Below are 14119 nucleotides of genomic sequence, written 5' to 3'. Positions count from 1 at the left end.
TGGAAGTGTCAAAAGATTTGTATTCTTTGCCTAAACCACGCAATGTGAGAGCAACCAAATCATCATCATCCATTGGGGCATGGATTGATGACAAGGAATCTGCATAACCCTTGATTTCCTGAACATACTCATGTATACTCCTATTCCTTCGTGTTACACTGTGAATCTGTTGCTTTAGTTGTATCTTCCTTGCACCAGTGTCTGTCTCATATATTCGGCACAATATACCCCATGCTTCTTTCGGTGTATCTGCATCTTGGATGTGAATAAGCAAGGCATCTGTTACACATATTGAAAAATAATGCAACACTTTCGAAGACCGCTCTACCCATTGCTTGTGAGCCAGTAAACTGAGCATTATTTGGTTGAGGAGGTAGGTATGGCTCCGGGTCTTCCTCCGAGACAAGGCTCCATAAACCTTTGCCTTTCAAAAAACTCTTCATTCGAAACTTCCACACTTGAAAGTTAGTGCGGTCAAGCTTCTCTCCAACAATCTGTATCGGACCATCTCCCACCATTGTTGCAAAAATATAGTAGATGTACCCCTTTGACAAGTTGTATGCCGGACCTGTAAAGCTTCAAATCTCTCCAAATCACATCAAATGCTTGCAAATTGTGTGCATTAACATCCCACAATGATTCACCAACAATGTACACTCAATCAAAGTTGAAACCAAATGATACTCCTTCACAAAAAAATTTTTGGTTTTTTTCTCGCCAGTAATTTCTCGCCAGTAACCAGTCAAGATTATGCTCTAAATCCTTCAAATCTTGTCCAAATTCAATGATTCAACTTGCATTGGCTTCCCAACACATTGCTCCAACATATCCTAGAAGGGTTTGATCAAATTCTTCAAGGTGAATGAGAACCACCAATTTTTGTAGCTCCCTGGTTTGCTTTTTTCTGCATCTGTCAGGTACCACCTCTCACTAAAAGTGCTCTATCTCCTTCAAATCTTATCCAAATTCAAAACTTATTGAATCAAAAGTTTAGCAACTCATAGTACTCTACTTGTACCAAAGGAATTAGGTCAATTTGATATAGACAAGGATTAATGCCTTGATTAAAAATGCTCTGTTTCTGGACAGACTTTCTGTAAACCTGCACACCTCTGATAAATTACTTCAATGAGCTCCAAATACATCAAATGAGCTGCAACCAAGCATCACAAGACCTTAGCAATGTCTTTGCTAAACTCCCCAAGCTTTTAATGGCATCAAATGGATTAGAAATGAGTGAATGGCTTGATATCAAATGAGACTATCCAGAATTCTGCAGAGAGATGCGCCGCCTGCTCCTGGAGCTCTAGGAGAGAGGGTTTTTCACAATTGAATTGATAGGATGCTTAGCAATGACCTAATCTACCTTGTGCTTGAAGGGTTTGGCTCAATTCTTCCTCTAGCTCCTGCAATCAATCCTCCACGGAGGGTATGTCCACTGTTTTGTGAAAAACCAGAACCTTTTGCATAAATTCACTTCCACTTGATTTTGTTCAAATCTGTATGCATCAATCTGCTTCAAGATTCTGTATGTTGCTTGTGCCCACTTTGCTAATACATTTGCAAGCTCAAATACACGTGCCTTTGTGTATACATTTGCCAAGAGTATATTCACTTCAAGCTTTCCATGAAAGCTTAGAGAAAAACCAGAAATTTTCTGCTTGCTTTATGCACTTCAATCTTCACTGAACCTGCTCTTTGGCACCTGCAATCCGCTCAAGGGAGTTTTGCTACTCTTACCAGTTAGGCCAAGCTTCAGATCTGTAACCGAGGTGAGCTCCACAGCTTCTCCTTTGCTCCAAGCTCCAATGGCTTCCTTCACAGCTTTTTCTTCTTCTTCCCTCTTCTCTCACTCACTCTCACAACACAGCTAATGAGCTCTTGGCTCTGATACCATGATAAAAAACAGAAGCAGGAGGGAACACACACAAGAGAAGCAAACCCTAATCCATATCCATCAATCATGAAGAAGGAGAGAGGCCATAGTCATCATCACTCTCTCACACACAAAGGAGAACACAACATAGTGTTATGTCCACACTACAAAGTAAACCTAATGTAATGTCCACACCACACATGACCAGCTGGACGCGGTCATAAACACACCACACGATTCTATCTACCGTACTGTCACTCTGCCAGCACCCATGTGCTATCCTCCAACTGTATACGAGCTTGACATTTCAACACACACAAACTTGAAGAAACTTGTCAACCCAAAGAATGATGGAGATTGAGAGGAGGTTGGATCTGGTGGGTAAATACTACCATCCAACCATAGGTCCATATTTTTCTTTCCTTCATTTCGAAGCTCAGTAATGTGGGCTTCGTATGCTGGCCTAGACCAATTTCTCTTACAGCAGGGAGCATAATCAGGTTCTACTTGGAAGTGGATGTCCACCTTTTTCTTCTTTTGCTTCACAGGTTCCATTGCATTGTTCTGTGCTTTAACAACACCAAAAAGCATCATGAAATCACACTTTAACCAAAAGAAACCAAAGATATTACACTTATCTCCCGTGAAGAAGATTGCTTCATTAAAACCAAAAGACAACATCACTAAATAATACCTCCTTGTCCATCAAACAAACTTGTTGGTATCCTGGATGAACCAAAATGTACAGAGTACTTGTAAGCACAACCCTCACTTGAAAAAGGTAAGAAATGGGATTGTTATTCATGCACAAGCAGGTATGGCGCATGAAGAACAAATACTTTTCCATCCCTTTTCAAAACTTGCCGCCTTGAGAAGAAGAGAAAATCAAAAACCTCCCGCTCAAAACAATTCGGATTTGGAGTGGTTGTGGTCGTGGAGTCGGGAAGACAATGAGGGAGACAATGCAAGATGATGGGTTGCAGGGACGAAGTTCGGTTCAAGTTTGGTTAGCAAAGTTGGCTTCGTTACATTCAAAAGTGTAATGAAGAAAGAGAGTGGTGTCTTTTTTCAATAAAATAAGGCACCATACTTAAGAGGCATTGTTTTGAATTAAAAAACACCCTACATGTCAGTTAATGGAATAAGGAACTCAAAAATGACGCACGTACCCTCCAATATTATATGTGGGTTTATTGGCTTGCTTTGTCCACATCACCATCCCAAGGGATCTCTTACAAGGCCCCTTTTTGAGTGCAAATTTTCCCTAATGCCATTTTGGTTGCCCACTAGAAATGGTGAGCAATCATGGTATACATTTTACAAATAAAGTGGTGGATTTCTTGCTCCTTGTATAGAAAATTGACACCTTACTACCCACCACAAGCAAATGGCCAGGCCAAAAGCACAAATAAGATGTTGTGCACTATTCTCACAAAGATGATAAAAGCATCAAGGAGCAATTGGGAGCACAAGTTGTACTCTACTCTATGGACCCACCGCACGCCATACAAGGTGGCTGTCTCAATAGCACACATTTTTAGCTTGCAGTTGAGCTTGACACAATCATGCCAATGAAACAAGTATTGGTTCCAAGCCTTTGAATTGCGGCCTAACATAACCTTTTTTTAAAGCCAACCATACTCTTCTACATAGCTCATTGAAGAGCCACACTTCTTTATGGTGTTGTTATGCTAGTTAGTAAAAATTATTAAAGAAATGGGGTCACCTTATAAGATTGATTAAAAGGATCATTCTGTAATGAAGTAGATTTGGTATGCACATGAACATGGGGGATGGGGCCTAGGCACTTGGGCACAGGTTCATTTACATGTGTACTTTTGGGAGCCTTGGGCTGTATTAGGCATAGGGCTCATGAGCATATAACTTTTTGATCATATTTTACTCTATAGGCATCTATGTCTTCTTGGTGCTTATGCCCAAGCTTCCATGGTAACCTTCACCCATGCATTGGACTCTATGTAAACGATGTCTCGTGTTCCTGACCCCACGTAAACGGGTCATCCTCTTCCTCCCTTCTTTCATTAGTATCAGAGCTCATGCATTTGATCCATTTCTAGCATTTTCTTGAATTTTCTTGATTTTCTTGATCAAGAAGACGAGTATGGTGATCTTGAATGGTGAAAGTCCATTTCTTATGGTTAATTCCTAAGTTTTAGGGCTATGGGCTTACTGGGGACCAAATTTTGGGGGAGCCGCACCAAGTTTTCAAATTTTAGGACCAAAATTAGGGAAAAAGTCACTAATCTTGATTAGTTACTAATCAAAAAGGTACAATGCTCATGAGCCCTATGCCTAATATAGCCAAAGGCCCCCAAAAGTACGCATGTAAATGACCCTAAGCCAAAGTGCCTAGGCCCCATTCCCCATGTGCATGTGCACACCTAATCTTGATTATTTACTAATCAAAAAGGTACAATGCTCATGAGCCCTATGCCTAATATAGCCCAAGGCCCAAAGGTACACATGTAAATGACACTAAGCCCAAGTGCCTAGGCCCCATCCCCCATGTGCACAATGCTCATGAGTCCTATGCCTAATATAGCCCAAGGCCCCCAAAAGTATACATGTAAATGACCCTAAGCCCAAGTGCCTAGGCCCCATCCCCCATATGCATGTGCATACCAAATCTACTTCATTTTCCAAAAGTACACATGTAAATGATCCTAAGCCCAAGTGCCTAGGCCCCATCCCCCATGTGCATGTGCATACCAAATCTACTTCATTAATGAAATAGATTTGGTATGCACATGCACATGGGGGATGGGGCCTAGGCACTTGGGGTTAGGGTCATTTATATGTGTACTTTTGGGGGCCTTAATGAAGTAGATTTGGTATGCACATGCACATGGGGGATGGGGACTAGGCACTTGGGCTTAGGGTCATTTACATGTGTACTTTTGGGGGCCTTGGGCTATACTAGGCATAGGGCTCATGAGAGCATTGTACCTTTTTTAACATATTTTACTCTATAGACATCTGTCTTTTTGGTGCTTATGTCCAAGCTTTCATGGTGACCTTTGCCCATGTATTAGACTCCATGTAAATGATGTCCTGTGTTCCCGAATCCACGTAAAGGAGTCATCCTCTTCCTCCCTTCTTTCACATTCCATATTGTTCTATCAAAAGGCCCACAATTACTTCTTTTTTTTTTGGGGGGGGGAGAGGGGGGGATGGGAGGAGGAGGGAGGGGGGTTTCTTCTTAAACTTGTAGAATAGTGAACCTTGAATATGAATACATGAGGGTTTTTCTAATTCTTCTCGACTTACAAAATTTACATGATCTTGAATGAAAAGTTAAAAAAAAACCGTACATTTGGTCAACTAATTTCAAATTTATAGAAGGTTTGTATTTACAATGCCAAACTTAATAGATATAAGGTTTTTTAATACCTCTTAAATGCATAGGGTTTTCATGTAGTGACACTCCCTTATTCCAAGAGAGAGCTTGGATCCAATTACCAAAACTTGGATCCAATTACCAAAGCATGAAGTCCACCACCTTGTACTTCTTATTTTTATATAATATAAAAAAATAGTTGTTTGTTAAGTAATTATAAAAGCATGTTGGTTGTCAAAAGAACAGGATCTTAATTGCTAAACTATCAACACAAAGCCTATTATGGGTACTTTTGATGCTTATTGGGCATAGGTCATCATTACTTATCACATTATAGCTATTTTAAATGAGACCATAATGTGATTTAGTGTTCTTCCTCACATGATTTTATTGTGGACTAGAAACCTATGTATGTATCATTAAATGTTAAACTCAATTATGTGTAGGAATATATAATCAATTTCGTGACTAGGTGCAAGACTTGATTTTTTTTTTGTGCTAGGAAACTTGCACCCCAATCCACTCTAAATGATGTGGATTTAATGGAAGACCTTTTGTGAAAACACCAAAAAAAAAGATACAATATATTGTAAAAAAACATGTATTGGCATGGAATTCTCAAGCCCATTCATGAACACGATAGTGATTTTATTATTTTTGAAGCTTGTAAAGTCAACAATGGCCGAGAACGGGGCTAAAAATATTCTTAGTATATTCTTTACCCCATCATTGTTAATGGGGTCATGTCAAATCAAGCCTAGCAAGTTCATTGTTCCAAAATGACATTTTGAAAGAAGAGGGGCATGTCACTAAGTACAAGCTTGGAAAATGAATAGATGAAGAGAGAGAGAGAGAGAGAGAGAAGATGAATTTATCACTTGAATATGGAGGATTAATTAGTGGAATATGGAGGATTAAGCTTAGTTTTACCTCAAGAGAATGGTGGATTTTACAATTGGAGAGTTGAGATTAGTGTGTCTTCTAGAACTTTCCATGAGAACTTGTATCATTTGATGGAGAGAGAGAGAGAGAGCTTGCTTAAAAAAGATTTGCTTTCGCTTTCCTTGGCGGGATTTATTAAGGGATACAGGAATGGAGACGAGCCTTCCATGAAGGACTCAGGAAGTGGGGCGAGCCTTCAAGTAAGGATTAAGGAGCCTCCAATCACGGGTTAAGAAGTGGGGCGAGCTTTCTAATATATTGCGACCTTTAAGTAATTTGCACGTTGCCGCTTCTTTCCTCTTTGGTGGTGGTTTGCAATGCCTGTGCGTTGATGCAGGTAACATGATCCCAACCATTTATGGCAAAATTGGCCATCATGGGGTGGTGTTAATGAGATGGGAATTAATCGTAATTAGGCCCTAATCCTAGCAACAGGTCAATGAAACGGATACACCACCATCCTACAAAGGAGAGCTAGGGGGGCTCTTGAAGCCCTCTCTCTTTCTCTCTCTCTCTCTCTCACAGCTATGGAGGGGGGGCAAGCTGCTTCAGGAGGGCAAAGGCTCATAATTAGCAACGCTGCCTCAATTCTGTCCAACACTAGCTGCAATACACCATCAAGTGATACTGTGTCCAGCGCTAGTTGGCAGCCAGTGAAGCCTAGGGAGCTTCTAAAGAAGGTAAAAACAAACACATACATGCAGAATTATGGCCACCCCATTGCAGGGGAAAAAAGCTGCAGAATGTTTAATCTGTGGGGGCTTTTCTGTTATATGTGGGTTGTTGATGTAGCTCGCCTCGGAGTTCATTGGCACATTCATACTCGTATTTGGGGCCGCTGGTGCAAGCATGATGAACGAGAAGTCCAATGGGCAGGTAACCTACGTAGGGGTGAGCGTGGCCGCCGGCTTGGTCGTTATGGCCGTTATCCTCGCCACCGGACACATCTCGGGCGCCCATGTGAACCCTGCAGTCACCATTGCCTTCGCAACGTTCAAGCACTTCCAATGGCTTCAGGTGCTTATGCCATCCTGCCTTCTCTCATTAATTAATTAACGCTTAAAGTACCCCTCTACACTTGATTCATGATGCAGTAATTTATGTCTCCTTTCTCTTTTGAAAGGGGGTTTGGTGATGAATGTACACGCAAGGCTTGATTTTTTATGGCCATTTTCCCTCTTTTGAACGTTCTTTATAAGTCTTCTCTAGGTCTGCTTCAATCTCAGCTCGTGTTGGGTGCTAGTGTCATTAATGTCCCTCAATAAGACGCCTTAAGATAATTCTTCTTAAGGTGTACCTCATTTTGTGTTCACACTATGTAGCCTTATAGGGCTCCCTTCAAGTTGACCATCCTTAGAAACACGTGCACACACACACAGACACACATGCATAGGCATGCATGCATGCACACACATGCATCCGCGCTTGTGTACATGCATGCTATCCTCACACCCCCCAACATACACACACATAAACATGAAAGAGTGTGGGTGAGAGATGGGCGGGCTTCCACTCAAAGAGTTGTAAAACTCCAGATGAGGCTCTTCCCTTATGTGTCGTCCGTGTGATGTTTGCCATGTGCCATTTAATTTGTCATGTATGCTCTATGCATTGTTTTGTGTGCTAAATGTTACATGTTGATGAATATTCAAGTACATCTTCAATGTGGTTGGGGAGAAAAGACCAATGTAAGAATAGTGACAGAAACCCTATTGTTGTTAAACAAGGTGGTGGGGACTAGTGTAATTTTGTGTATTTTTTCTTGCTTCAAATTGACAAATCTTGATTCATATCTTTCTTGGTAAAAAAAAATGTTCTTTTTCTATACACTAGTGGGGATAAAAACCTCTTATTGGAGGCTTAAGGGAGGCAATTAATTCTAGCATATTCCATGATTTATCATCAAAGAGTAAATTTGAGTCATCAAAATAAAGAATTAAATAATTGGTTGCAAAAATGCTAGCCTTGTTTACTTTGAATTGGCACAAGGTTTGGGAAAAGGGTTCGTTTTAACCTATAGCAATGATTCAAATTATAAGAAATCCTTTTCAAAATGGTAGGAAAGGTAGGAGAAAGGGGAAAACAAATCAATTCTACCCTTGTTTACTTTAAGTTGAGCCTATGGCATAGGGTTTAGGAAAAGTTAGGTTCATTTTAAACTATATCAATTCTAAAAAGGTGAGAGAAGGAAAAAAAACTTCCTCAAAATTTCCAAGTTTTGGTTCTAATTTGGTAAAATTATGAATTTTTTTCTTATTCAAAACTACAATTTTCTCTTCTCAACCCATGTAAAAAAGTAGTCATGTAAATTTTGGTAAAAAAAGTCTCTTGAACAATGCTATGCCACTATTCTTGACAACTATTTTTTAAGTGGAGTTTTTTTTGCATTGCACGTCCTTCCATGCCAAGTAGTTCTCGATACCATATCCTTACATTAGGGCTTCAATCCCTTACCAACTCTACTACATGATATGACACGACTCTCTTAATAGATTTTGCTCTAACATTGAAGTTTGTATGTATCTAGATCCTATAGATTGGGTTATAACTTAGAAGAATACATTGGCAATGCACGTATCCTTTAAAAAAATGCCTACTTGCATGACCAAATTCATGACTATTCATCAATATATATTTACTTAAATTAGTAATGTTAGGGGTCACGAGTAGCCCAATGGTGAAACTTTGGCTTCGAAAGCTGGGCGCAAGTTTTAATACTCTACTCCTCCCCCCACCCTCCTACACTATAAGGTGTGGGGTTTAAAAATCCTCCTTGCAATACCCAAAAAAAGGTTTTCTTTATTTATCAGCCTTGCTAAGGTTGCTATTCCAAGAAAACAATGTACCCATAATCATGCCCCCTTCTCTTGCCTATGCAAGCCAATCATGTCCTCCCCCCTTTGTCTCACCACCAACACAACTCTCATATGCCCCTTTAGAGATTGCAGCTGGTTCACGAGAGAGAGAGAGAGAGAGAGAGAGAGAGAGAGAGAGAGAGAGAGAGAGATCAATAGAGAGAGATGAAAGTGACCCCTATGAATTTTTTAGAAATATTGAGGGAGAGAGAGGTGGCATGCATGTTATTTTTCCTGCATGCATGCACTCCAATAGAGACACATGCTGGATAAATCCCTAAAATCTCTCCTTCCAAAAATGAATTACAAATTGCTAAGATTTCAATCTTTACCATGCCACTAAATGAATTAATAATAATTAATTAATACAACAAAAAACAAGATCTCAATGCTTGATTTTTCATGACTATCCATGTGTACCATTAATTTAATTACATAGTTGTTATAGTTGGTATTAAATGTCGAGATTTAAATGTAGTCAAGAGCCTTCTCCCTGAAATGTTGCAAGCATTCTAGCATGGGCCCTCGGGGGGGGTCACTCACAAAAAAATGTAAATATCACATGCGTTTAACAAAAGCATATTTTTAATTTATGAAACTTACAGAAATATATTTACATAAGGTAAAAAATTTTCAAAAAAATTTACAGATTCATAAAGAAAAGGGGATATTATATGGATAAAAAAATTCTAAGATAAAGGATCTAAAATATAGGCCTTGAACGCACGCGATAGGGGTATTCTACATATAGTGACCCCCCGAGCATGGGCCCAACCTCACATGAATGGTACTCCACCCCTACTTAGTCCAACTTCCCTTGAATTAAATCCACCACCAATTAACTACCAAGACTCCTCCCTTCAACCTTGTGTTAGAAAAAAACAATCCTTTAATGTATTTTTTATAGCTCAATTTTGTGTTGGCCTTGAAATTAATGGTGAAGATTTTGACAATTTTAGTTATAAAACATGTTAATGTGTAGGATTTCAAAAGAAACACTGAAAGGTAAAAATCTTTCCTTGTTTTTCGAATGTTTTTCTTTCTTACATATTCACAGCAAAGGCCACCTTCTCTGACGCTATGATGTCTTATTCTCATGCTAACAGCAATGAATGCATTCAAATCCCATAAATTAAAAACAAAACCCAAGCCCCCTACCAAACCATCAATGTTTCCCTAATAGCTACCACTTCTACCATCACAATAATGGACAAACAATGGGATCGGAACAAGAGCGTTTTGGTGGTGGAACCCCTTTGAAAGGATTGTTTAATAAGTGTTGGTCCCACCCATCCTAGAACATTTTTGCTTGTTGAAGGGTTGGCATTAGCCATTTGAGGTTCCTATCGAACTTGACCTACTTTCATCTTAAGACCCGATCTCTTTCATTTCTCATTGAGGGGTGGGACACTCGACTGCAACAAAGAGAGAGAAGCTCTCACGATTTCCCACAGTGTGGCCATTATTGTTAAAATAATTGGTTTCATCATTGTACGCCATTTATTGAAAAAGCTCACACACTTGTGGGGGAAAAGGCTGATGGAGGATGCTTTCGTTGTTGTCTCCCTCTCCCTTTTATCTCGACCCCTCATATAAAGCAACATGCACTCCGCTCATCCTCTACCACTATAAGGACCTACAACTCTCAGAGCAAGAGCACATCATAGAGATGGCCATACCTCAAAGACCAATGTAAAGAAAGTGAGAGCTGGTTCCCCTCCTCCATCCCCACTTCCCTCTGCATCATGCACACAAAGAGTAAATTAACCATCTCGTGCCTCTCCCATGCTAAAAAAGGTAGATAGATCTAGGCATGGTGCATTTGTCTTATGCAACCCCCAAGGTGTGTGGTGATCATGGGGTGGGGGTATATAACATTGTCCTAATCTAAGGAAGTCCCCACCCCTTGTCATCAAGCACTTTTTTGATACACATTGCTTTCATGGAGGAGCATGGTAGTGTGGGGGCGGGCTTTCAAGGAGGAGAATTTTCACATGCACATGTGATACAAGTGTGGTTGGTTGAAGATGGATTCGAATTTGAGGCCTCCCTCTACCTAGTTGCATATGCTCCGATGGCTACACAACAACGATCCCTACCCCCCCCAATGGATCTATCTTGGGCCACTTTTCGGCACCGAAGCCCCCCAATAAGTAAAATTAAACCACACGTGGGCACGTGTGTCATCTAAAGAGAGAGAGAGAGGTATTAACGTTGGTAGAATGCAACAAGAGGGCATATATGACCAACCGTAGATGGGTTGGTAGAGTGTGCGACTAGAAAGGGGTTGAGACACATGAGGTCAAGTGTTTAAACACATGGGTGTAGTGGGTGTACAATGTTTGGATGCACACATGCTCATTTTTTCACAGTGTGCTCTCTCTTACCTCGGGAATAGTGCTCGATGAAAGCATTTTTTTTCAACCAATCAAAATAAGGACAACTCCTCAAAAAGGGCTCGGGAATCCGGACGTACATCACTCACATACAATAAACCCACCCTATCTAGGAGCTGCCACTAGTGGGATTTTGGTTCTCACCTGAAAAAACGAGCAAAAAAGAAAAAGACAAAAATTTAAAATTAAAATTATTTATTGTACCAAAACAGGAAGAAGCCATTGGTTGAGGGTCGCGAAAAACTGCAGACTCGTGAACATGATGGTGGGCCTTCATCAACTCCGATGGTGGTATATCTGGCTGACCGTTTCTGGTGGTGTTACATTTGCCATCGGGAAGCATATGAAGTTTTCTTTTTTCCCGGTGTGAACTCCCACTCGCAAAGTGGGGTGAACAGGCCCCTAGATGTTCCCTCAACCAACCGGCTAGAATATTTTGATAATTTTAGTGCCTTGTTTTGTCATGGGAGTTTTTATCTCTTACAAAACTAGGCCTCTTAATGGTCGGGATTCGAACTCGGGATCTGCTAGTCACCACACAGTGCTAACAAAGCCTCGTTCAATTCTATGATTTTCGACCATCGCTTCCATTGCCCTCTGTGGTGACTAAAATTACCAAGGCTTTAACAAAATCACTAAGGCTTTTTGGATTCATGTGGTGACTTCCTTGTTTGCCCCTGATCATTAGGGTTAGCATTGTATCTAGATTTCACTCTATTTGAAGATAAATTATATTTCTCAGGTTCCACTCTATATAGGAGTTCAGGTTGCTGGGTCTATAAGCTCCTCATTTGTGTTGAAAGCTCTCTTTCAACAGCAAGGAGGCCTCACATTGCCCTCTGGATCTATGTGGCAGTCTCTCTTAGCAGAGTTCATTCTGACCTTCATCCTCATGTTTGTCGTAATTGCAGTTTCTACAGATACTCGTGCAGTAAGTGCCACCTTCATCACCACCATCTTGTTTATTAATTACTCTAATTAACATCGTTTTAACTAAGATCTTGCTACTATATTTAGCATCAAATATGTACTTGAGTTTGTGTTGCAAGGATAAATCAAGTCAAATGCAGGTTGGTGAACTTGCCAGCATAGCTGTGGGCGTCACTGTTATTCTCAACAACCTTGTAGCCGGGTAACATGTCATGCTCTCTTGCGTGCTTTAGTTTTTAGTCTTGAATGGTTTCAAAGGTAATGCTTAAAACCTTGTTTGTCGCCCCTCATTTTGAGATCATTTTGGTAAATATTATTACCTTTTTATTGGTTCCTACAAAGCTGGGCTTGATTGGGTGTCAAATACTAATGACCCCTTAGTGTAGTGGTAATGAAGGAGTTTGAGAGTCCCTAGGTGATGGGTTCGGATCTCCCCATGTGCAAGCGATGGCATCTACTGAATGCAAGCAATGTACTTTCAAATTTGTGGCTTTCAAATAGGGCATATTCACAACCTATATAATGTTACATTAATTAGCTCAGATTGTCATTGGCTAGTTAATTAGCATAAAGTTAACCTTAGACTTTTCAAACTAAGGCTTCACTTCTATGCCCTCAAGCTTCCCTTACACCCATGCCCCCTCCTCTTAGCTACTAACTTTTTATCGATCCCTATAAAGGTGGGCTTGCTTGATAGTTCAAAATACTCACATCGTTTCCAATGGGGCATATTCAAAGCCTATATATTGTTGTACGTTAATTAGCTTAGATTGTCATTGGCTAGTTAATCAAAATAAGGTTAACCTTAGACTTTTCAAAACTAAGGTTTGAGAGAGAGAGAGAGAGAGAGAGAGAGAGAGAGAGATATGCATATCTATGACTTTTCCCCAGAAGAGATGCATTTTGAAAACAATTTGTTACTAGTATTTGGAGAAATAATTCGAAGACAAATCATCAGAAAACTTAAGCATAAACAATGAATATACCCTTCTCCTTATTGTCTGGTCACCACTTTCATCTTTGACCTCCTCTATAGCCATGATTCCCTACCATTGCTCTATAGGTATCAAAGCTGGTTGGACCATCTATACATGCACATTAGCTTATTTTAAGTGTGTGACAATGTACTATTGTAGACTTAAATGCCTCTAAAGGATAAATGGATTTTTTGGCGGGGAGAGGAGGGGAGGCGAAATAATGCAAACTGGAGGGCGAAGAAGGCCGGGCAGAGGCAGGGTCGAATGGCGATAGAGAAAGGATGGGAGGCGAAGTGTGGATGGGGGCAAAGCAGGCACAAAGGCGGAGGGGTGCAGCGACCGATGGAGGAAGGAAGGGAGGCAGAGGAAGGAGGGGCGAAGCAACCACAAAGGCGGAAGGGCGCGGGTCAGGGTTCGGGGAGCTAGGCGGTCCTCACCGTCGAGTCGAGTGGACCACCTTCCTTGGTAGTTCTGACTATGGTCTTGCTTAATAGCCGATTGTGCTCCTCAATGGTTTGCATCCTTGCTTCCTGTTCTTCAGCTTCCTTTAAGCTTTTAATGATGACTTCTTTGTGTGTGGTGTCGGCTGCTGCTAATTGATCTTTGAGACCTTGTACTTGGTCCGTTGTTTCTTGGATTTGCTTCCACAACTTTGTGTTTCTGTCATGCAGCATATGAGTGGTTAACAGGTGACAACGCATACGCTTTGTTCCCTTGACCATATATTCGAACTTGTTGAGACTGAGCCGTCTAAGTCATGAAGTTGGTGCTGTAGCAGCATATCC

General features: G+C 40.7%; 1 protein-coding gene across 6 annotated transcripts in view; it reads left to right on the top strand.

Annotated features, from left to right (window-relative positions):
* The first annotated feature begins 6258 nt into the window (after positions 1–6258).
* LOC147635991 (aquaporin NIP6-1-like) overlaps positions 6259–14119 on the top strand; it is a 13565-nt gene continuing 5704 nt past the window's right edge. Inside the window, exons 1-5 of one of the 6 annotated variants that reach the window (XM_086801062.1) lie at positions 6259–6513; positions 6612–6856; positions 6969–7193; positions 12170–12358; positions 12498–12559. In XM_086801062.1, coding sequence (XP_086657188.1) covers positions 6704–6856; positions 6969–7193; positions 12170–12358; positions 12498–12559 — 629 coding nt within the window. In that variant the 5' untranslated portion in view covers positions 6259–6513; positions 6612–6703. Of the gene's footprint in view, positions 6857–6968; positions 7194–12169; positions 12359–12497; positions 12560–14005 lie in introns of all 6 variants that reach the window. The other 5 variants (XM_086801065.1, XM_086801063.1, XM_086801061.1 and 2 more) reach the window with 5 other exon arrangements.

This window comes from Cibotium barometz, chromosome 8 (genome assembly GCF_041138505.1).
Source record: "Cibotium barometz isolate CiBa-2024 chromosome 8, ASM4113850v1, whole genome shotgun sequence".
NCBI classification, from domain to species: Eukaryota; Viridiplantae; Streptophyta; class Polypodiopsida; order Cyatheales; family Cibotiaceae; genus Cibotium; species Cibotium barometz.
Note: the sequence above shows the minus strand (reverse complement) of the source record. Positions and strands in the feature narration are given on the sequence as shown.